This window comes from Trichomonas vaginalis, chromosome I, assembly GCF_026262505.1.
Source record: "Trichomonas vaginalis G3 chromosome I, whole genome shotgun sequence".
Taxonomy (NCBI): Eukaryota; Parabasalia; order Trichomonadida; family Trichomonadidae; genus Trichomonas; species Trichomonas vaginalis.
Window position 1 is genome coordinate 16,919,321 of NC_067203.1, and position 23,081 is coordinate 16,942,401.

Genomic DNA, 23,081 nt, shown 5'->3' on the forward strand with positions numbered 1-23,081 from the left:
TAATGAGTTGTAAAATATGTTTTGAAGAGTGAAATTCAAAAATTGAATATGCCAGACGATAACTTTCAATTTAAAATTCTTGATCACTAAATTTTAAAAATTATTCCATAGGTCATACATGACAATATTTTCCAAGAGGATTTCTTTTTTCATTTTGAGAAATCTAAGCGAGAAAGTCTAGAAATATATTTCCAAAACTCGATCAATAATAACATTAGCATGCCAGACAAAACACAGTCCTTTATCACGCAAGAAAATAAATACATTGATGAAGAAGACGTGGCATTTGTTCCACATCAATACAAAGATAGTAAATCAAGTAAGTTCTGGCGTTTAAGACATCAAGTTGACGAAAATTGTCGCGTTTTCTTCTCCTTTGTTAAGCCTAGAGGTTCACCTGATGGCACTCGATTGGTTTTTATCTATTCTCCACCATTTATCGCATTATTTGATCATATACATGAAGAATTAGAGATAATTCCATCATCAACAGAGTTCTATTTCGAAGGTAGATTTTTAATTCTCGTTAATAATGGTGAAGAGCGGGTTTTTTCAATCAAATGCGAAGAAAAACGATTAATAGAACTAACAAAGAAAAATTCATCTGATGAAATACTTCAATACTTTAAAATGTGTCAATTGAACAAATATCTCATTCCTCCAATCTTCCTTACATATCCATTGTATAACAAAATACTTTTCAATGTCAGATTCTTCGAATTAGTTTCTAAATTCCCGAAAAATATTTGGAATCAAGATTTACTCGAAAACTACGTAAGAGCAGCTGATCCATTACTTGATAAACTATTTGATAAGTTATTCGACAATTACTTTGCTCCATTTGATGTAGAACCCCAAGAATTTGAAGAAAACGAATTTTGTTTCATGATTACAAGGCAATTCCTTCTAGTAGATGAAGTATACAATGCTTTCAAAGTTTCCCTCGCAAAAGCAGAAAAAATTCAAGATCAATTTGTTCTTGGTTATGAAACGAATCCTTTTACAGAAAGATCGGCCATGATATTACACTTACTATATATGTCAGCTACTAAGCATTTTCCGAATAGCCAATACCCTTCAAAAGTTGTGAATTCGCTAATAATTTCCGATTTATGTTCATATCTGTTTGAAAAGAGAGAAGACACTAAACTGAAGCAACTCAAGGAGTTAATGAATTCGAAACAAGGTAATCTTCAGCCACAACTATATAAAAGATATCTTCAGGTTTCTGAATCGTTTAAGAAGCAGCCTCCTGAGTTTATACCTTCTAAGAAGGGTACTTATACCTATGATAGTTTTATTATCATATTAGGCGTTGTTTGGAGTCATTTAAATGACTTTTTCCAGATTCTTGAACCACCTCCAGCAAATAATTAATATCTCATTGTATTTTTGTATGATATAAAGTATATGTTTTTAGTCTATCAAGTTCACAAACATTTTTTAGAGCTAAATGTGTTTCATTTCAAATATTGATTTAATTAGATATGGAATGAGCGCATTTTCAAGATAGATTTTTACAATTTGGTTAGAACTGATAAGGTTGTTACGAAATAAACAATACAAATTCGAAGATATCAAATTGTCAATTTTGAAAAAAGCTAAAAATGGAACAATATGCTTATAAAAATAAATTATATTTAAATTGTGATCTAGTTGTGGTGGAATTGGAGATGGATTTAGCATGGCTCCTGATAACCGTTTTAATCGTAATGGCCTTTTAGCGAATGGGTAAATCCAAGGCATGCGGCCGTCTTGCTGCTCGCAAGCTTCGTCTTGCACACAAGTCCAACCTTTGGGCTTCTAACGCTTATCGTCGTTCTCTCGGCACATCAATCTACAAGACACCACTCGAAGGTACATCAATGGCATCTGGCATTGTCGTCGGCAAGGTCGCCGTCGAAGCTAAGCAGCCAAACTCTGCTATTCGTAAGGCTGTCCGTGTTCAGCTCAAGAAGAACTCCAAGGTTGTTACAGCTTTCGTTCCACGCGATGGCTCTCTCCGTCTCATCGATGATAACGATCGTGTTCTTATCGCTGGTATGGGCCGCTCTGGCCGTTCTGTCGGTGACCTTCCAGGATGCCGTTTCAAAGTCATCAAGGTCGCTGGTTTCTCTCTCCTCGCCCTCTGGCTCGGAAAGAAGGAAAAGCCGCGCAGCTAAATTGATATACAACTATTTTCAATAAACAGATAATATTTATAACAAATCACAAATCAAAAAAAAAAAAATATCCAAAAAAATTCAATTTTTATAATGAAATATATTTCACAATAACTCTCTCTTTACTTACGTGTTTACGAACATTTTCTAAAAATCATTTTTCTGTTTTGTTTTCATGGAAGAAGATATTCAATTGGCAGGTGGTATTACAAATTTAGCAAATACCTGCTATATATCGAGTACTCTTCAGGTTTTGTTGAGGCATAAGGTGTTTATTAACTTGCTTCAGAAGTATTCTGAAAAATATAACGACAAAGATATTCTCAAAATTATGCTAAATCTTTATCATTCATTTGGAAATCCCAAGACAAAGCTAGATCCAACACCTATTGTTAATCATTACAATATAGATAAAACAAAACAACAAGATGTTACAGAATTCATGTCTACTTTACTAAATGATTTAATCGAATCAATACCTAAAGATGCAGAAAATGAAATTCGTGATATAATGACATGCAAAATTGAATATACAACACATTCAAATTTTGATTCAGTCTTATTTTACACAATTCCTGTTTTATCTGGTATTTCAGTAGAAGATGCATTTAAAATCACTCTCGATGATTCTCAATCTTTTGCAAGATTACCAAAATTTTTCTTTATTCTAATACAGAGAATGCAATATGATATGGCAACAAAGGTAATGCATAAACAAAGCGATCCTATGGAAATTCCGCTCGAATTAGATCTTTCTGGATGGAAAAATCCAAAGTATCAATTATTTGCAGTGATACAACATATAGGATCCGGACAAGGAGGGCATTATAGAGTTTGTCTGAAAGATAGTGAAGGTTGGGTTATGGCTAGTGATACTCATATCTCTCCAATTTCAGAAAAAAAAGTTTTAGAAACTTCAAAGTCTCCTGAATCGCCAGCTTATCTTTTAGCATTTGTCACAGACATGAAAGACATTACGACAATACGTGATTTAGCTGTTGAGGAAACTCCTTCTTACTTTGTTACTGAAAATGTCGAGAAAACTCCAAAAAGACAGTTGTGCGCGTTTACTATTCCAGATGATATAGAAAAATCAAATGAAATAGTTCATCCAATTAAAATAATTACTCAATTCTTTGACCAAAAAACGATGGAATTTGGATTACCAGATGAAATCACTTTTGATTCAATAGATGATGCCAATACTCATTTAGAACTTATTTCCACTGATCCTACCTTAACTGTTTTGTACGGATACAAAACAAAATATCTTGAACCCACTCTTCCAAAAGATTTTGGATATTACAACTCACCATTATATGTAATATTCCAAAAGAATGATTATAGATCGTTTGATAGGTTTCCAAACAAAAATATTGTAAAAGTTACATATGAATTTGGTTCTTTGCAATTTACTCTCGATTTCTTTGAATCTCAAAAAATATCAGATGCCATTCATTATGGAAAACGTATTGTCAAAGAAAAATTTGGAATTGCGACCAAATTAGAATCTTATTTCAGAATTCACAAATTTTTGTTACCACGATCAGATTCACATACTCTTAAGTCATTGACAATGTTTGAACAATCAGATTTACGAGTTTGTTTTTCCGATCGAAAAATCTCAGGGAATTCGAAGCAAACAGTCAAAATCCAGATTTATAACGATACTAATCCAACCAAAAAGAAAGCTGAGATATCCGTTGAGTCAACTGCTTTTCCTGATTTTGATGATATTTGTGCTTCAGCCAGGGATGAGCTTCAATCATCCAAAGTAGGTTTATTTGCCATTCCAAAGCAACATAATCATATTTACAGATTAGTTAATCCAATTAACCCTTATCTTTTCCTTAATCCGGAAAATGAAATTTTAATTCTTGACGGTTCCAAGAGTACAGTCTCATTAATTGTTTTTGGCAAAACCCACTTTATAATGAATATACCTAATAATTTACAAGACTTAATTTCTGATATTGAATCACTTACAAATTCTGATTCAATTTCACTTTCATATAAAAGCGATAGTATAACGGTAAACAACTTTGATAATCCTAAAAAAGTTGTCTGTACACATCCTAATGGATACTTTATAGTTACTTCTGTTATCGAATAAAATTGTTTGTTTGTAATACTAGAATGATCAAATATTAAATAATATTTCATTGAAAATAACGGATGTGCATAAAACTTATCATAAATTCAGGTTATTTTTTTAATGACAAAAACAAGCATCCTCTCCGCAGTTTTTGTGGATAACATGCGAGTTCATATTCTCACTGACCATGATGTAAAGATTATAAACTATACTAATGGAAAGAGTCTTGCCGCTTATACTATTGACGGATATAAAAAAATTGCAGTAATCCCTAATTCTAATATATTAGTATGCATTCCAAAAGATGATAAGAAAAAGTTTGTGAATTTCTATGATACAAGCACATCATCTATAATTCAAACTCTTGAAACACCAGATTCAGTTCTTAACATTGTAGTCAAGGCAAATCACTTTATTGTATGCACAAGCAGAAAGTTAATTGTATATCGTATTTTTGACTTTGAACAAATTCAGTCTTTTGATATTGACTTTTCACATGATAAACTTTTTGACTGTCCAAAGGACTCATCAATAGAATATATCGCATATGCAGATGTCACAAAAGGCGTTTTGACAATTGCCAATTATTTAACAGGAAGTCCCCTAAACAATATTCATGTGTTTAAAGCCGAAATAAACTATGTTCAGTTCAGCCAATCAGGTAGATTGATTGCAATTCTAGGAGAAAATGTTAATTTATTGAGAGTTTATTCTTTTCCAAAATTTGAAGAAATCGCAACTGCATATGTTTATTTAACTGATCAAAGCATTAATTCGCTTACATTTAATGCAACAGAAACAACAATTATTATCACGACATCAAAGAATTTTATAACTGTTGTTGATTTTAACAAAAAGGCCACAGATGAGTTTGTAACAAAGTTTGATTTGATTCATAAGCCAATATACGCTACATTTGATATTTATTCTAACTGCTTATACTCGATTTCTCAGGATGGTCGTGGTTTCAAGGTTGATGCAGAAAATGTAGCTCATGCTGCCCTATACAAGGAAGCATATGTCATTCAAGATAAATAAAATATTATTGTTATTAGTAAACACTGCATAATAATAAATATTAATAACATACGGGATATTTTAAAGATAGTGTTAACGTATTTTAATATCTTAAACATATTTTCAAAATAAATTTAATATTAGATATTATTTCGACATTTTGATAAAGGAGTAAGCGTAAATTGGAGTCATAATGTTTTACATTTGCTCGTATCAATCATAGATAAGTGTTGAATATAGAATAGCATGCATTGATGATTAAGAAAAGTGACAAAAATGACTCAGAAGAGTGTTACATGGGATCAAACAGCAAAGGTTGAAAGCTGGAACTTAATACTTAATGTAACAAAACAAATGAACTTTCCGCTTTCTCCTATTGCTACAGGTACTTATAATTTTTTATATAATTATTTCTTTAACGGTGGAAGCCTAACAGAATACGATCTTATTACTCTTTGCATTACATCAATGTTTGTTACGATTAAATCAGAGGGAAGAGATGAACAAATTACAAATGTTATTCAAAAATTTGCACCAATTGCAGCTGAATTCTCTGGCGATAGAAAAAATGTATTTGGAAACTCAGTTGACTCATTAAAATTGTATGTTAAGAAAAACAACGAACGCCATTTTCAAGTTGTTCATTCAAACGTTTTACAGTGCGAATTTTCAATGCTTACAGCGAACAAATGGGAATTTATTACAGACCACCCATTTTCATTTTTAAATTATTGGCTAGAGCAAGTTAAATTATCATTGAAAAAAAATCCGAACTACCAAGCCCTCAAAACTAAATTTGATGAAATGAGAACTAAATGTGTACATAATTTATGCTTACTTTTAATTACACAAGAAGGTCCATGGCCAACCGGAGCACATTTTGCAGCCAACGCCCTACTATATACAATATTTAATTTTGAGCCAATCCTGAATCCTGAGTATGCTGATTTTTTGAATAAGCAACTTTCACCAAAATTGGAAAATAAGCAACCATTTGATTTCGCGGCACTTGAAAAGAGAGTTAATGATGCTATCATTCCTTAAGAATATTTATTTTGTTTAATATATAATTGTGAAGTAAATTTATAGAATATTTCAATTTTATTTATTTTTATGTTTCAAACTTATATTGATGGTGCATCCATATTCGCTATGAGATGATTAATGATGGTTTCTTGCTAGTTTATCTCATAATTATGTTATTTGAAAAATTGGCTGAAATATCCATCAATTTAGTAGATGATTATAAGTTATATATTATTATTTTGAGTACAATTTTTCAAACAATGTGTAAATGATCAATACTACTACAAAATTCTGTAATATATTGGTCGTTTACTTTTTAACTAGGGCCAAAATATTAAAAATGTAAACAAATCAAGAATTTAATAAAGAGTAATGCAATTTAATAACAGGTAACAAAGTGATTTTAATCATACAATTAAGAGAAAATTCTATTAATGGTTTGAAAATCTCCAACGAATAATCTGTAAATTACCATCAAAATGGCAACGATAAATACAACTATGTAAATGTATTTGTTTCGCTTTTGTATTTTTCTAAATTCCGAGATAGATTGCTGAATGCTGTTCTTGAGTTGTACAATTTGATCTTTTATGCCGCCTGAAGCCTTTGGTTTCTGATTTGCCTGTGTCTGCTTCCCAGTTTGAGAATCACGCGGCATGTAATGTCACTTTTTTGATTATTTTATCTCCTGATGAAACAACAAATGCATGTTTCACTCCAGAATTCAAGATCCATTTTGTATAATGATTATTATAAAAAAGCAAATGAATGATAAAACGCACAATTTGAAGACAATTTTTTTATCAAAACATTATGCCAACAAAATTCCATTTATTAGCATTGTTTTGAAATTTTATAATCTTGTGAAGCTTTAAAAATTTGATTAATTCATGGTATTGTTTACAATAACCTAAATACAAACATTTATTCATAATATCATTTGGAAACTCTATTTTCTTGGTGTTGTGGAACGCTTCTTCTTTTTCTGGATAGCTTGTGTCGTTGTGAAATAATTTGTGTATAATTGAACGACTGGTTTCACTGGAATTTGCAAATCTGTATGTTGTTCTTTTGGAATTCTTGGTGATGACTCTGGTGTCTTTGATCTGGCTTTCATATTATTATAAGTATCGGTCCAATCGTATTTATAATCCCAAGCGAATCCTTGGCGAACAAAAAGTCTTCTAAACAAATCCCTTAGTGCAGTATACTTTGGTTCTTCTTCAAACTTCATTGCTCTGACAATCTCAAAGTATTCGATAAATTCAATCGGTAAACCCTTACAAAGAGTCTCGATTGATGTAGTTTCTTTCTTTTTCCTGATTTGCTCGTATTTTGCGTCACGTTCTGCTGCAGCACCAAGTCCCATCCATGGTAAAGTGCCGGTTAATAAATAAATCCAAACATATCCGAGACTTTCCATGTCATCTCTACGAGAAGGTTCTGCACCATTTAGAACTGCAACAGAAGCATAACGTGCAGTACCTGTAAGAGATTTATTTTCGGAGTATGCAACATGTTGGAGTGTATTAGAATCTCTATAGCGTTTTGATAAGCCGAAATCAATTACTATAACGGTGGAGGATGATTTTCCACGCCCCATAACGAAATTGTCTGGTTTAACGTCTCGATGAATATAATCTTTTTTATGAATGAATTCAATTGCTGAAATCATTTGAGTGGCTAACATAAGTACTGTTTTTAATGAAAATTTTTTGTATAATTTTAGTAAATCTTCAAGAGATTTGCCGCATAAATCCATAACGAGTACGTTTTCGAATTTCTCTGTTCCGTAAAATATCGAATTAGGTATATTAATGCATCCAGCAAATACTTTGTAAAGCTTTGCTTCGTAAGGAAGTTGAGGCGCTGATGTTTTTGCATGTTCAATCTTCAAAGCTGCATGAATATTCTGTTCTAAATCTTCACATGCAAAGATCTGACCAAAACTTCCCTGACCGATTCTGCGAATAAGCCGAAATCTGTTAAATAGGATATTGTGCGGCTTATTCATAGAATTTATAAACTGCGGGACAAAATGTAAACTGACAAATAATAAATTTTATTTGGCATATCAAAACTGCTGCTCCATCTGATCATTTATCGAGTTTCATGGTTCATTTAGGAGATACATTAACAAAAGCATAATCTCCCATCCTTTCATTGGATAGAACCTGAATGATATTTCAATATTGATTAAGAAAATTCACAAAATCTATTACAATGTTTGTTTTAGTCATTTTAATAGAATGCATATGCTTTTACTAGAAGCTGAGCGAATAATGGCTTTTTCAGAAAAAAATTTTCCCTTATATAATTCGAATATATTAAAAAAACTCAAACTATAAGACGGCGAAAATCTCGTGATTACTCTGAAGAATGTTAGAATTCTTCTATTTAACTAAGAACACATTCGAAAATTATATTTGTCTTTTTATTAAGATAATTTATATATCCAAATAAATATCCGGATGACTATTAATGAATACCTGAGAATATGATAAAACTTTTAGATTAAATTTAATAAAAATACGACAACTTAGTATTTGAACTTTCTCTTGCTTGGAGTATCGCGTGAATACCCACTTGGAAGGCTTGGTGTGGATCTTTCTTCCCCAAGAGAGAAAGCATATGGAGAATTTGGAGACAAAGCTTCTTTAAGGGTAGGTTCTTTGTAATAAACTTCCTTTCCTCTTCTTGTTCTCCTTGATGCAATGGAATCAACTGGTGTATCGACTGCAGATGACCTTCTTGATCTTTTTGGAGTTTTCTTTTCGACATATTCAGACGATGGCTCCACAATTGGAGTTTGTGGTGATTCTTGAAGAATTGTTGGTGTGGGAGGAAGTGCTCCAATTGTTGATAAATTATCAACTTGATTTGTAAAATCTCTCTCACGAATTTGATCTCTAAATTCGCTCAGCACGGCCCATATATCTTCAATAACCTTTCCTGCCATCTCTTCTCTGGCCATGTTTTGATACGAGCCATTTAATTCATTAATTTGATCTTTAAGTTGTTGAGATCTCCTTTGTACTGAGTTGATCTTCTTCTGAAGATTGATTATTTCAACTTGAGCAGCTCTTTTATCATTATGATACTTTTCACGAAGAGAAGAATACTTATCTTTTAGTAATGAGAGTTGTTCGGATTGCTTTTGCAGTAATGGTTGTTCTCTATTTAACGAATTAATATTTTCTGGGCGGCTATATCTTTCTGCCCCTCTACCACGCGACATAAGTAAATTTTGGGTGTTTATTAAATCTCATAATCATCAATGAGTCAACCGCTTTTGCACTGAAGAGCAAAATATTAATACATTTCCTGCTTGGATTTTATTATTGTGGTGTGTTTATGATATTTAGCTCAAAAAATAAAAATTTAGGATAAATCTTCATGATTTTGTAATTGTAGTTTGAAAAGTATCAAATATGGTTTTAGTTGTGATTAAATATTTAATCATAATCAATAGTACGATTATGAAATATTTCTATCGGTGCATCACATCGATAAATAAGTGATCATAAAAGTGACGTTGAAGCGGTTTTGGTCGGCCTTTACGCAATGGAGGCAATCAACGCCGCATTCAACGAAATCGCTGCTGGCAAGCCAGAACTTAAGGATCTTAAGATCGAATCCGTCAAGGAAGTTAAGGCTGACGGCGCAGCTGTTCTTGTTCTTACTGTTCCATACAAGCAGATCAAGGCTTTCCAGGCTGCTCAGGCCTCCTTCCTCCCAGACCTTGAGAAGAAGCTCAACGCTCAGATCTGCATTGTTGGCAAGCACCGTGCTTTTCCAAAGACACCAGAGCACGGCCGCCGCTTCAAGGCTATCCGCAACTATGGCCGTACACTCCGCTCCGTTAACGATGCTCTCCTCGACGACCTTGTCTTCCCAACAGCTATTGTTGGCAAGCGCATCCACTACGATGTCAATGGCAAGCAAACAACAAGGGTTATCCTCGATAAGCACGATGCTACACGTGTTGAGGAACGCCTTAATGGCTTTGCTGCTGCTTACAACCGCTTAACTGGCCTCGTCACAGTTTTCGAAGTTTCTCAGCAGTAAAATGGTGTTATTATGAAATAAAGTTTCATTTTTTTCAAAAAAGTGACATTACTTCCTTTCTCGTATTAATGTCTACTGAAAATGAGATTCGGACAAGATTCATGAGAGAAGGAATTAATCTTAAGGCTTCTTGGCTGCAAGAATTAATCGCAAATGGAGTTGCTACATATGAACAAATAAAAATCTTGTTTTTACAATCTAATTTAGAGAATTCCGTCGAAACAAATAACGAATTCACACAGTTTAAGAATCCGAAAGTTACTATTTCCCAAGATTGTGTTGTCCAAGTTGAGGAAGTTGTAGATATTTCTCTTCCTTCCGCTGAAAGAATCGAATTTCGACAAAATCCACAAGGAACATTGAAACTTCTACTTAGAAGTGGAGAATATCAATTCATTGGAATCGAAAAAGAGAAATTTAACACAAATCAATTAAATACTTTCACTCAACCAGGAACAAAAATCAGAATAAAGAGCGGTACTCAGATGAGATATGGAGTTCTGTTCTTAACAAGTCAGAATTTTGATATAATAGGAGGAATTTGCAAAGAATTAATCGATAAACGAAAATACATTTATACAACAGGACAAAATACGTCAGCAGCCCAAAACAACAGACAACCGCAACCAAATACAGCGCCAAATCGGCAACCTCCTCCTTCAAATATTCCATCTCGAGAATCTGTACTTCCTCCACAATCTTCTCCACCTCCAGATCCGGATCCAATTGAAGAATTATCAGATGATCCACCTCCACAGCCTCAATCTTCTCCAATTCAAAAGAAAATTTTACAACCAAATTCCGCAATCGAAAAATCACCTAAAAGCGGATTTGAATTATCTTCTGATGATGAAGATATAGATTTCGACCTCAGCGATTCCCAAAATCCATCACCTACAAAACCAAATCCCAAACCAATAGAAAAAGCCGAAGAACACGAAGTATACGTATCCCAACCAAATTACACACCAAAGTATGTGAACCAGACGAAGATATTTTCCATAGATGAGCTTCAAAAAGCCGAAATGCAAGCAGGAAACGCTTATTTAGTTAACGCAAAGGTTGTTTCGATGCAGCATATCTTTATTAGCAATAACAAACTTAATACAAAAGCTGTAATTGAGAACGAAGGAACAAGAATGAGCGTAAATGTGAGTAACATTACTTTACTGAGGTTATTGGAAGTTAATTCACCTCAGGAATATATGGCCATGGATGATTCTATGATTGAAGAGAAAAGAGACATGTGTGCTCAAAATTTATTGTATCTTTCTCCTCCATTGTTGATTGTAGATCAAGGAGAGGTTGTTAATGGCTTACATTACGAATTATATGATTATATAGAATCTTTGTTTTGATTTATTGTTGTTTTTTTGTCTTGTAATCTAAATATGTGATTTATATTCACACTCTTTTAATAAATATCTAGCATGATTATATGTATATAGATTTATGCCAATAAACTTCAGTTTTTGCATTGAAAATCTGCTTATATCTGAAAATATAATTTATTTCGTCAAGTTCTTTATCAACTAGGTGAATACATTGAAACTACACTAAAAATAAACAATAAACATCGTATTTAATTTTTGGAAAATTCGAGCTAAGTATAAAAATTTTGAAATTGTAATATCAAAAATTATAATTGTTATAATGAAAAATATTGCTATATTTGTAAAAAGCGAAAATGGAAGCAGGAGAATAGAACTGCGTTGTTGTGATGTTATCATTTTTCTATTTTAAAACTCTAACTCAATATTTTGAATGATTATTTCAAAAAAATATCCAATAAATATGAACTGTAATCGGGCATATAATCAATACAAAAGACATAAAAGGTCCTCCATATATGATACTTGATAAATTAATATTTCTTAAAAATCAAATACTAAATTTCAACTGACCAAAGGAAAATGCATATAGAGATAGCTTATATCAAGGAATAATTATGATTTTACTCATACCTATTTAAAAAAACAAATACTTTGGCCAATATAACAAAGCAAAAAACTTTTTTTCTACTCAATATCTTAACTCTCAGTTAACAAAAAGATGCCTCACTCACGTATCAACTAATAGCTAAACTTGAGTCACGAATAAAACAATTTCGAGATTGAAAATGCTGCATAATTAGTGAGAATTTCGCATTTTGAATAAGTTGGCAGACTAGAATACGATACTCATCAAGAGCGTTCAGTAAACCTTAAACTCTTCTTTAACAGAAATTTGTCGACAGAAAATCTTATCAAATGTAAAGTTCACAATTGGCCGTCACTTTTTAAAATGTTTCTTTTCCTGTTTTCTTTATTGATGATCAGTAGCCGTATCGCTGCTGAAAATTCAACATCAACAGCCCAATCATCAACAAATCAAATAAGCGATAAAGAAATTTTTATCATTGATGGAATAATCCTTGGAATTGTTGTCACTCTTATCGTCGCATTTATCGTTAGCTACTTCATTCATCAAAACAAGCAGAAAGAGACAAGCTCTCAACCAATGCAGATGAATGCTTTATAAAAATGATAAATATACCTACATTTCAAGCACTAACCTTCCACTTGAATCTAATTCTTGACTTTAAAAGAAAGGACAGAAAATTATGCTATATTTTCAATATTATCTTGTTTTATAGAATAAAATATTCTTAGTTTTTCAGACTTTGTTCATACTTAATCGACATCAATAGCCATATCATACATATTGAATTTTTCCATTAAATAAGCTCCTTAAATTTGATAATTACTTAATATGAATAAAGTTTTATATAATAGCTATGATTTTCTAATGAAATTTAGCAGTTTAAGTTAAATTAAGTATGTTGTGAAACAAATATTTGATTATTTAACAAAAATACTTTTATTATTAAACATATATCTGAAACAATATTGAATTTATGGTTCATTCTCGCTTTCTGTTTCTTCTTCTGAAGTTGAAACATCTTCAGCGAGCATTTTTTGCTCTTCATTATATTTAATCAACAATTTTTTGATAGGACTTGCCAATTTTTGGTTCTTATCATGATTAAGATAATTAATTGCGCCTTAAACATCTATTCCATCATGTTCAAGGAAGACTTTTATAGTATCCATATCATATCTTTTAGCTGAAATCATAAGTGGTGTTGCTTGTAATTCTATCGCTGTAATATTAGGCTCCAATCTGCCACTTTCAAACAATGCCCTAACAATCTCTTCTGAATTCATTGCAAAAACTGCACAATGCAATGGTGTGAATCCGCCTTCATCAATTGCATTTACATCAACATCTTCTTTCTCACAAAGTAATTTAACAACCGGAAGTGATCCACTTTTTGCTGCAATATGCAAAGGTGTAGACCCACTTAAATCCGGTTCATTATAATCAGCTCCATGATTAATGCATGCGTTAATAAACTCTACATTCTGAGATGTTGCAGCATAATGAATTACTCTCGTTCCTTCTTCGTCAGCGTCATCAATATCACATCTCTCTAAGCAAGCTTCAAACAATGGTAAATTATTACTTCCTGCAGCTAAATGAGCAATTGTTTGTCCTTCCTCGTTACGTATTGTTAAGTCAACTCTTTCATCTTTTGCAAGTAATAAGCAACATTCGTATTCACCACTTTCATATGCACTCAAAATTGGAGTCATTTCTTCTTCATCTATTCTATTAACATCAATATCATTTCTTTCCAAAAGTAATTTCAAAATTTCTACATGTCCATTACAAGCTGCATGACCAAGAGCAGTTAGTCCAATTGAATCGACACAATCCGCTTCTATATTATTGATTTCAAGCAATCTTTTAATTATTCCAATATAATTGTATTCAACTGCAAGCATTAGGGGTGTCATTCCATCAAGATCAACTGCATTAACATCAACACCATCCATAGATAAAATCATTTCAACATATGGCAATAATCCGGAAAGAACAGCAACATGAAGTGGTGTTCTTCCCTTATTATCTTGCAATGAAGCTCCTTTTTGAGTTTCCACACAAATCTTTGATGCATCAAAGTTTCCAAACTTAATTGCTGCATGCAAAACAGAACCAAAGTTTGGAAAGACCTGCTCGAAATCTGCATAATCATTCTCAACGAGCCAATAAAATAAATCTTTTTGATGGAACATTGCGGCAATATGCAAACAGCCTTCAAAAGTAAAATTATATTGTTGAAGGAGTGAGATGCATTGAACATTTCCTCCTGCAATTGCATATTGAGCATGTATTGGCTCTTTGGTGACCATAGGATCTTTAGGAAGACAATTAACTAGGTAATATTGAACAATATTAAGTGAACCGCAGAACAAAGCGTAATCAAAAATACTTGGTGATTTGTTAATCTGAACAGTTGGCTCATAAACATTGAAAATAATCGTCTGATCCAGGCTGAATGTTGGAGTAATAAGACCTATTCTAATTGCACTAAGATCATCATTTCTAACTGCATAATTAATACCATCTTTTACACCAAAATCTTCACGATATTGTTTCAATAAAGCCCAATCATTTGCTCTAATTCGATTGAAATTTGATATCCATTTTGGAAGAGATTCATCATATTGTTTCTTAATGGATTCAAATAATTCTGGTTTATATTTCTCTAGGTCTGGGCCAAGATATATAAACAAATTGAAATTATCATCTCTTTCAAAGAGTTCGTTCGTGAATAAAGGAATTAACTGATCAATAACATTTTCTTTTGGAATGTTAAGGAGATCTATAGTGTTAATAAAGAATATAACATTTTGAGTTGTTCTTCCGCTGAAAGGAGGAGAATTGTTTTTAAAATTTCGAACTAATATTTTAATTATTTCGTCAACAGGGAAAGGCTTAAGAATTAATTCAGCCAAAATTACAAATGATCCAATATTTTTAGGTCGAATATATGTGTTTTGGAGAAGAATTGAAATAATTTGAGCAGGTCCATCATTTTTTCGATAAATTGAGGAATTGCGAATCCATTTGAAGGCTTCAACTATATTATCTTTATCAAGTGAATCTATTCTTAGCTGAAGCTCGCAATAATCTTGAATCAATTCCATTAATGATTTATCGTCTTCTTAAGAATTGTAAATTGTGCGCTTTCAATTTTTTTCTGCTATCAACATTGTGACCTCTGAATTTTGTTTTTTAATTTTTCGACTATTTTATCGGTGTTCATCACAATATCCTGATAAAATACTTAGTACTATGAATACACCTAGTATTAACCACTGGAAGCTTAATTTAAAACAAATGAGAAAAGGTAATAAGTAAGTGTATCCTTAAATTGATATAAAAAATTAATTAAAAAACAGTAAGTTTTGTAATTCAGCTTATGAACATCAGCATAGAATAGTTAATAAAAAAAATTATAATTAAACAAATACAAGTGAATGTTTAACTACCAACGGCCACCCTTCTTTGTTGTTCCGGGCTTTCCTCCTTTATCATTAAGCTTCTTACCTGCATGAGATTTCTCACAGAATGGAATGTGTCTTTGAGCAGCATTGCTACCGAATTTTCTACCGCAATAAGGACACTCAACTCTATCATCATCTGGTAACTTGTATTCTGGCATCTTCGGTGGCGGACCAACAGCTTTTCCTTCAGCTTTGGCCTTTTCGTATTCTGTTGCAGCTCTTGCAGCCTTGAGATTGGCAACAAGTTGTTCATGCTGCTCTTTGTAGTTGGATTTCTTAACTTTCGGCGGAGTTTCAGATCTTCCTTGATATTGCATTGCATCGTTATCTGCATTTCTCATCTTTGCGGAATCGAACACTTTCTTCTTGCGAGAGTTTGATGTCTTGCAAGCTTGCATGTGCCTATCGATTCTATCTTCTGCAAATTTACGATGGCAGATTAGACATTCAACTCTGTTGTCGTTGGGATCGTCTTCTGATGGTGGTGGAGGAGCTGATGAACGTGCTGGTGGCTCGTAAGAACTCTGTTTTTGAGCAGGTTTTTGAGATTGTCCTCCAAGTTTGCTTCCTCCCATGGGTGGAACGTCATCTTCACCAAATTGGGCAAAGTAATCATCATCACGATCATTGTTTTGAGGGAAAGAAGGTTCTGGCTCTGGCTCTGGTTCCGGTTCCGGTTCAGGTCTTTTTGGTTGTCTTGGTGGATTTGAAACCTTTTTAACGGGTTTAGGCTTTGGTTTAGGTGGTGGGTAATCAAGATCGGCATCTTCTCGCAAGAATGGATTTGGATTTGCCTTAAATGGTTGTTTATCTTCTTCATCATCGCCATAATCTGTTTGCTTTTTGCCTTTGACTGGCGGTGGAGCTCCAAACAATCCGCCATTGTCATCATTTGTGCCAAAGTTCATTTCTGGCTGTTGTATATGACGTTTGCCTTTGTCTTCGTTCATTCGCTTCATGACTGCTGCGCGACGTTTCTTCTCCCAGCTTGAGGCACGAGATGAATCGTCGTCATCTTCATCATTTGTAGGGGTTTGTGATTTTGATGATCGATCTTGATAATCATCATTTTGTTGTGAACCACGCAAATTTGGATAATCGTTATAATCGTTTTGTCTTGAAACGGAGCGTTTTGGTGGAGGATAATCATCATTTGGAATTTCTTTAGGAGTAGATTTTCTGATCGGAGATTTAGCTGGCTTTTTAATTGATTGGAGATATTGCATGAAAGTAATACGATGTCCAATACTCTTTAATTGAAGCTCTTTAAGGTGCTCTTCTGTTAATAACGGAAGGCACTCGCCACAAATATCATTTTCAATAAAAACATCGTGGTAACTACCAAGACCAAGCGTTTCCAAAAAATCTGCAACTTCTTCTGCAGACCAATCTGGTGAATAATTCATTTAATTAACAAAAATTTTGAAAAGTGGCGTTAAATTTTTTATTAATTAAACAACCATCATTTGTAGAGTTGTTATTCGAGTGAAATAACATTGCCTTAGGGGCGTGTGACGACGATAAATGTGAACGTTTTTTTATTAATTAAATTCATGATACACATATAAAATTGCATGCGCATCTAATCATTAAAATTTTTATAAATAAAATATCACTTTTTCCAATATCGAAAACTAAAATTTACCCATTTTTATTGTATAATATCTAATTAACTAAACCATAATAGTCTATAGCATATTGTCATACTAGTTAACAACTCAAAAATGAGATTCTACAGTTGTTTATCTATATTTGTTCAAATTTTATGGTTGTCTTTGATTAAACTCACTTGAGCTTTTGCCAATGTGTCATAACAATTACATTTCATATAAATACGCAAAAAATATCTATTTATTAAATTTCTTTATTGAATATTATTAAACAATTAATCAAAGTAAGATGCATATTTATAATATATTAACATACATTTCTCAGGCATATGATTTTTCTTATGTGCCACTTTCCAAAGTTGTTCAAACAACTACCAGAAGGAAAACATCTAATCTCACTTTTTTGTCACTTTTAAAATGTACGTGAAGAAGGAAGATATCCCTAAACCTATCACAGAGGCTCCTCAATACTCAATCCTTGATACAACAAAGAGCAATGAGCCTGCATATTTGGTAAGAATTCCTGAATTTATTTATGAAACATTTAAAGCTACAAATCAATCTGGTCAAATCGGGACAATTACCATTAATCATATGCCAGGTGGCAAAGAGGAATTTGTAATCCAACTTACTAATGGATTGCCATATACTGTTCCAGTAGAAATGCTTCCTTCAAATTATAGGGTTGAAATGGATAAACAGTCAAGATTGACATCGCAATATCTCTTCACATCAACTACTGAAACTGGCTACGTCAGAATTGCCGGCAAAATCTCTAATACCGGCCATTTATTATCAGATGAAAAAGATAAATTTAGGAATTGCTCTAGCTATAAGCAAGACATTGCAAGGAATGAAAAGAAAGAGAAGAAGAAATCCAAAATCGTCGAGCCTTCAAGCGAAGCCAAGATCGAAGCTCGTCATGTCGCTACAAACAAGAGAGAGACAAAGGAGAAGAACATGCGCTTATCTGTGGACGATCTCAGAGCTCGTATCTTCGAGCAATTTAAGAGAAGCGATGAATGGAGTATCCAAGATCTTGTTAAAGTCATTCAACAAGACCAAGGCTATATCGCTGATGTTATTAGAAATATCGCTAATTACGATTCTACAACTAAGACATATAGGTTGAAAGATGCATACAAGAATTTATAAATTATTATTTTACTGTATCATAAAAATTTAATTGTTATCATAATAGAATTTTACAATCAGGTTTTTTGTGTCAGGATTAGATAATTTGTCGTGAAATTTTATTAATAATTTATTCCATAACAATATATTGAACTTAATTTATACTGCATATTCAACTTAATAGAAAACAACTTAAACGTATGCGTGTTCATATAGAAATGATTATGGAATCGTGCTAAATCTAACGGAAATTTTTCTTTTCAAATTTGATGCATTTTTTTAATTCAAAAAGTAAATTATTTTTTATTAAAGCAAATAGAATGTTCCGATCTAGGAACTCAGATGATGACTCGATGGAGCTGAATGATTTAGAGACTCCTACTCTATCCAGATGCTCTCCACTTAGAACACAGAATCAACAAATCGATAATTTTATCTCTAAATACAAAACAGTTACAAAGAAAACTAGACAATGCTTAGAATGTCATCCAAAAGATAAACTACCATCTGCAATTCTAAGAGTTGCAAATATGATGTATCATCTTGATTGCTTGAAGTGCAGCAGATGCAACAACATGATACATCCCCCATGTTGTTATCTTTCTTCAATGGAACCTTTGAGATTCCTTTGCGAAAGATGCGTTGATGAAATTCAGGATGCATTGATCCTGTGCAAAGTTTGCAATAAAGTGATAAGAGATGAAAACAAAGCGGTTCAATTATCCAATAGTTATGCCGTTCATTTGGATTGCTTACATTGTTACATGTGCAATAGAAATTACACTCCGAAAGGTAATCTCAATTACTCGGTGATGGAAGTCAATAATAAGCAATATTGTCTCTGCAATGAATGTATGAAGTTAATATCATCAGGTGAATGTCCAACAAATGATATTTCTGGCAGAATTCCTTTTGAAATTTGTCAAACTAAGCCCCTAAGATGTAAATTCTGTAATGAATTCATCAAAAACGGGTTTTACTATGTTGTTGATCAACAAATATCCTGCTATAATTGCCACAAGCTTCAGAAAGGTAAATAAATTTTAAAAAATGCAATAAAAAAATTTTTTTTATTTCTCCTATAATAATAATCTCCTATCAGAGCTTGTTTTGAAGCCTCGTACTTGTTGGATTTCGAGTTGAAAACAAGCGAAAAATTGGTCATTCTTCTGGATATTAGAAAGGACTAAATGAATATCTCTGTATTTTATTTTTCTGAGTTGTAACTCTCAAAATTTCAAATTTACTAAATCTTACTCGCAATTAAGTATTTATTTATTCTTTAAAATTTTATTCAACTGACTTTTCAATAGACTCAGAATTTCTTTTTAAAATATTTGGTGGAAATTTTATTCATATTCTCAGAAAGACCAATGTCTGCCCCCGATGGTAGCAAAAACGATATACTACCAAAAGATTTGCTGAAAAGAATATCAGAACGCAATATTAGGCATCCATATCCTTTTTATTATTTACTTCATTCAGACCATTTTCCATGCAAAGAGATTTCCGATGAAAAGATCAAATTTCAAGCTGAAGATTTCCTTTTGAAAATCCCTGCATTACAATTTTTGATCAACAGCCAAATTCCAAAACTAAATCTAGATAAATCTCGTGAAGAATGGCTTAAAATCTTTCCTCAAGATAAAATCAACCCACGTTTTTCAAATCCAGATTCAAGCATCGGGCTACTTTCTTATGACGAGATTTTTTCAATACATTGTCTTTTGTATTCTCACAATTACCAAATATGTTTTATTTTCAAAAGTTCTGATAAAATTTACTGTCAGAGTCTAGGTTGCTTAAGCACGAACAACGTTATTTTTATTAATTGCTTCCACAATCCAATAGAGCACATGGAACAACCAGATTTCTATATTCATCTTTATTCTATCAAATACAAACTAATTTCAAGATTTCCCACATCAAAAGGTATACTCAATTTTCCTGCATTTGATAAAATCCAATTCCATGTTCTTGATTACTTATATAATATGTGTAGTCAAAAGATTGACCAACTATATAAAAAAAATCCGAAACATGGCTTTGTTTTTCTTCAAGACCGTGCATATTTCAAGCACTTTTTCAAATCACATTCTAATTTTGCAAAAAATTCAAAAAATTCAAAAAATTCTGATGATATTCTCAAAAAATTCAGCGGAGTCTTTTGGAATTTCGGTCTTAAAATCGAAACTGATGAAAAATTTCAAAATTTTGCAAAGCCATTTGAACAAGAACTTGATAAAAGTTCATACGAAAAGGCAATGAAATACACAAAATATGATATAGATGAAGTCATTTCAGACAAAATTCTTGCAAAAAGTGAAACAATTTGTGTATACAAAGTAAAATATCCAGGTGATGTTTATATTAAAGATATAACAATCATAAAGAATGATATAGTAAAAGACGGATATTTACCTCTCAGCATTCAACCAGATTTTGTATCTGCTGACAATATGTATTCTCTGTACACGATTTCTCAAGGAAGAGACATTTCTTACATCGTCGGTCCTGCTTTTCCAGATGATGAATTCACAAATACATTTTACAGCACGAAAAAAATAGATGGAAACAAACTTATCAACGATGATATCATTAAAAAATTCGATAAGTATCAACCAGAAATATATTCTGAAGAATATTATTCTGACTACAATGAAGAAAAACAATATTATAGCGATCAATCAGATAATGATCATTCTGAAGAAAAACAATATTATAGCGATCAATCAGATAATGATCATTCTGAAGAAAAACAATATTATAGCGATCAATCAGATAATGATCATTCTGAAGAAAAACAATATTATAGCGATCAATCAGATAATGATCATTCTGAAGAAAAACAAGAAAAAAGCGAGCAACCAGATAATGATCATTCTGAAGAAAAACAATATTATAGCGATCAATCAGATAATGATCATTCTGAAGAAAAACAAGAAAAAAGCGAGCAACCAGATACTAAAATTACATTTGCAGTTCGCCATAGTTGCATTGCAAAATTCAAATATACTCATACTTTTTACAATACAGTTGATAAGCCAGATCAATTAGATTATCCATCAAATGTCTTACTTCAGATTGAAGAGTACTGCAAATTTGCTCATAATGCAATCAAATCCCATTCAAATTCTGAGCAAAAAGTTCGTTTGTTTGGATATTGTAATGGAGGAAGCGAATTCTTGGATTCTATAGACAAAAAATACAAGACTAGTTTTAGCAAAGTAACATCTCTTGGTATATTTTCGGAATTCGAAGATGACATATTGAATATTTGTGTAATCGAGCCAAATATTGATATAAAATATTTACAAGAATCAGTGAAATCAGTTAATCATATAGATTCGACTGTTATCCTTTCCCACGGCCCACTTCAAGATACCGATCAAGAAAAAGAAGAATTCAATAATTTCGAAACCATCGCCAAAATATTAGCTATATACGTCACTTTGGTTCAGTTTAGAGATATTGATTTCAAGACAATCATTGATATAACCGGCCTTCGTTATGTCAAAGATAAAACTTCACAAAAACCTGATGATACTTCATCTAGACAGAAGGGCAAATCATCTAGACATAAGGGCAAATCATCTAGACCGAAGGACAATCTATCTGAACATAAGGGCAAACCATCTAAACAAAAGGGACATTCATCTGGACAGAAGAGCAAGTCATACAAACGAAAGTGAACGAAGTAAAGAGAATTTATATTTTAACTTATATTTCATTAATAATATGAAAATTATCTTATTCAATTTTTTCCTGAATTAAAAAATAATATTTAAATATGCTTCAATGTATTTAACAACATTTCCAAGTTAAAATAGATTGTTTTATAATCAGATTCTTCATTTGGCTGGACTGTGAACTCGTTATCGAAAAAAAATGACCGTTTAAAAATTTATTTGTGAATGAAAAGAACAGCTGAGCCAACACCAACTAAGCTAAGCAATCTGTTTGATTCTTCAGATTCATCAGCTTCTTCAAGTAGAGCTCAATCTCCTGCTCGTCATGCTTCTCCAATGATCAAAGCAAAAAATAATACAAGAAACAAGAATGTTTGCGTTCGAATTTTTTCTTCAGATTTCTGTAAAGGTTTCTTTACTATTTTGTTTTTGGTATTCGCAATATTAGTCGGGCTCATAATTTATAGAAAATACACACATGAGATTCCAATATGCTCATGTGACGATAATACAAAAGAGAATATATCAAAATGCTTCAACATCTATGAAGGTCTTGATGGCAATTGCTATGAGAAACTTGATTTCAACACCGAGATTTCATTTGCAACAGGAAGCCTTGTTCTAGTAGGAATTATAATCATGACTATAAAGATGTTTTGTTAGAAATATTGTGAACTTATATAGATAAAATAAAAAATTAATATTAACTCAATAATAGCACGTTTTTCCATATTAACTTTAATAACTCAATAATAGCGTTTACTCCATAATGTAATACATAGACAGAAAGCAACGAATTCAATTTCAAGGTGTTTATCAATAATTTTTTTGATTCAATAGAATAGAATTATATGGTTAACTACAGTTATTGGATTTGTGGTGGCCTT

At 32.2% G+C, this 23,081-nt stretch overlaps 16 protein-coding genes across 16 annotated transcripts; 12 read left to right on the top strand and 4 right to left on the bottom strand.

Annotated features, from left to right (window-relative positions):
• Positions 1 to 56: 56 nt before the first annotated feature.
• On the top strand, positions 57 to 1,412 carry TVAGG3_0999030 (uncharacterized protein; the record flags this gene model as incomplete). The annotated part of the gene is made up of 1 exon (XM_001582358.1): positions 220 to 1,377. The coding sequence occupies one exon, from the start codon at positions 220 to 222 to the stop codon at positions 1,375 to 1,377; it is 1,158 nt and encodes a 385-aa protein (XP_001582408.1).
• A 315-nt stretch (positions 1,413 to 1,727) lies between these two features.
• On the top strand, positions 1,728 to 2,221 carry TVAGG3_0999040 (Chain X 40s Ribosomal Protein S23; the record flags this gene model as incomplete). The annotated part of the gene is made up of 1 exon (XM_001582359.2): positions 1,728 to 2,162. One exon carries the CDS (start codon positions 1,728 to 1,730, stop codon positions 2,160 to 2,162), a length of 435 nt encoding a protein of 144 aa, XP_001582409.1.
• Positions 2,222 to 2,337: 116 nt separating this feature from the next.
• Positions 2,338 to 4,275, top strand: TVAGG3_0999050 (ubiquitinyl hydrolase protein; the record flags this gene model as incomplete). The annotated part of the gene is made up of 1 exon (XM_001582360.1): positions 2,338 to 4,275. One exon carries the CDS (start codon positions 2,338 to 2,340, stop codon positions 4,273 to 4,275), a length of 1,938 nt encoding a protein of 645 aa, XP_001582410.1.
• A 102-nt stretch (positions 4,276 to 4,377) lies between these two features.
• TVAGG3_0999060 (quinoprotein alcohol dehydrogenase-like family) lies at positions 4,378 to 5,295 on the top strand (the record flags this gene model as incomplete). The annotated part of the gene is made up of 1 exon (XM_001582361.1): positions 4,378 to 5,295. The coding sequence occupies one exon, from the start codon at positions 4,378 to 4,380 to the stop codon at positions 5,293 to 5,295; it is 918 nt and encodes a 305-aa protein (XP_001582411.1).
• A 226-nt stretch (positions 5,296 to 5,521) lies between these two features.
• TVAGG3_0999070 (uncharacterized protein) lies at positions 5,522 to 6,349 on the top strand (the record flags this gene model as incomplete). The annotated part of the gene is made up of 1 exon (XM_001582362.1): positions 5,551 to 6,318. One exon carries the CDS (start codon positions 5,551 to 5,553, stop codon positions 6,316 to 6,318), a length of 768 nt encoding a protein of 255 aa, XP_001582412.1.
• A 76-nt stretch (positions 6,350 to 6,425) lies between these two features.
• TVAGG3_0999080 (STKc CK1 domain-containing protein) lies at positions 6,426 to 8,518 on the bottom strand (the record flags this gene model as incomplete). Its single annotated transcript, XM_001582363.1, has 1 exon — positions 7,250 to 8,314. The coding sequence occupies one exon, from the start codon at positions 8,312 to 8,314 to the stop codon at positions 7,250 to 7,252; it is 1,065 nt and encodes a 354-aa protein (XP_001582413.1).
• Positions 8,519 to 8,790: 272 nt separating this feature from the next.
• TVAGG3_0999090 (uncharacterized protein) lies at positions 8,791 to 9,538 on the bottom strand (the record flags this gene model as incomplete). The annotated part of the gene is made up of 1 exon (XM_001582364.2): positions 8,840 to 9,538. One exon carries the CDS (start codon positions 9,536 to 9,538, stop codon positions 8,840 to 8,842), a length of 699 nt encoding a protein of 232 aa, XP_001582414.1.
• A 313-nt stretch (positions 9,539 to 9,851) lies between these two features.
• TVAGG3_0999100 (structural constituent of ribosome) lies at positions 9,852 to 10,452 on the top strand (the record flags this gene model as incomplete). Its single annotated transcript, XM_001582365.2, has 1 exon — positions 9,865 to 10,368. The coding sequence occupies one exon, from the start codon at positions 9,865 to 9,867 to the stop codon at positions 10,366 to 10,368; it is 504 nt and encodes a 167-aa protein (XP_001582415.1).
• A 17-nt stretch (positions 10,453 to 10,469) lies between these two features.
• TVAGG3_0999110 (RecQ-mediated genome instability protein 1 family) lies at positions 10,470 to 11,726 on the top strand (the record flags this gene model as incomplete). Its single annotated transcript, XM_001582366.1, has 1 exon — positions 10,470 to 11,726. One exon carries the CDS (start codon positions 10,470 to 10,472, stop codon positions 11,724 to 11,726), a length of 1,257 nt encoding a protein of 418 aa, XP_001582416.1.
• Positions 11,727 to 12,652: 926 nt separating this feature from the next.
• TVAGG3_0999120 (uncharacterized protein) lies at positions 12,653 to 13,028 on the top strand (the record flags this gene model as incomplete). The annotated part of the gene is made up of 1 exon (XM_051254284.1): positions 12,679 to 12,888. One exon carries the CDS (start codon positions 12,679 to 12,681, stop codon positions 12,886 to 12,888), a length of 210 nt encoding a protein of 69 aa, XP_051079858.1.
• A 384-nt stretch (positions 13,029 to 13,412) lies between these two features.
• TVAGG3_0999130 (spectrin binding) lies at positions 13,413 to 15,401 on the bottom strand (the record flags this gene model as incomplete). Its single annotated transcript, XM_001582367.1, has 1 exon — positions 13,413 to 15,401. The coding sequence occupies one exon, from the start codon at positions 15,399 to 15,401 to the stop codon at positions 13,413 to 13,415; it is 1,989 nt and encodes a 662-aa protein (XP_001582417.1).
• Positions 15,402 to 15,588: 187 nt separating this feature from the next.
• Positions 15,589 to 17,330, bottom strand: TVAGG3_0999140 (C2HC-type zinc finger-containing protein; the record flags this gene model as incomplete). The annotated part of the gene is made up of 1 exon (XM_001582368.2): positions 15,743 to 17,167. The coding sequence occupies one exon, from the start codon at positions 17,165 to 17,167 to the stop codon at positions 15,743 to 15,745; it is 1,425 nt and encodes a 474-aa protein (XP_001582418.1).
• Positions 17,331 to 17,788: 458 nt separating this feature from the next.
• Positions 17,789 to 18,526, top strand: TVAGG3_0999150 (general transcription factor IIF subunit 2 family; the record flags this gene model as incomplete). The annotated part of the gene is made up of 1 exon (XM_001582369.1): positions 17,789 to 18,526. One exon carries the CDS (start codon positions 17,789 to 17,791, stop codon positions 18,524 to 18,526), a length of 738 nt encoding a protein of 245 aa, XP_001582419.1.
• A 299-nt stretch (positions 18,527 to 18,825) lies between these two features.
• On the top strand, positions 18,826 to 19,545 carry TVAGG3_0999160 (negative regulation of hippo signaling; the record flags this gene model as incomplete). The annotated part of the gene is made up of 1 exon (XM_001582370.1): positions 18,826 to 19,545. One exon carries the CDS (start codon positions 18,826 to 18,828, stop codon positions 19,543 to 19,545), a length of 720 nt encoding a protein of 239 aa, XP_001582420.1.
• Positions 19,546 to 19,847: 302 nt separating this feature from the next.
• Positions 19,848 to 22,253, top strand: TVAGG3_0999170 (uncharacterized protein; the record flags this gene model as incomplete). The annotated part of the gene is made up of 1 exon (XM_001582371.2): positions 20,500 to 22,197. The coding sequence occupies one exon, from the start codon at positions 20,500 to 20,502 to the stop codon at positions 22,195 to 22,197; it is 1,698 nt and encodes a 565-aa protein (XP_001582421.1).
• Positions 22,254 to 22,419: 166 nt separating this feature from the next.
• On the top strand, positions 22,420 to 22,857 carry TVAGG3_0999180 (uncharacterized protein; the record flags this gene model as incomplete). Its single annotated transcript, XM_001582372.1, has 1 exon — positions 22,420 to 22,857. The coding sequence occupies one exon, from the start codon at positions 22,420 to 22,422 to the stop codon at positions 22,855 to 22,857; it is 438 nt and encodes a 145-aa protein (XP_001582422.1).
• Positions 22,858 to 23,081: the final 224 nt, after the last annotated feature.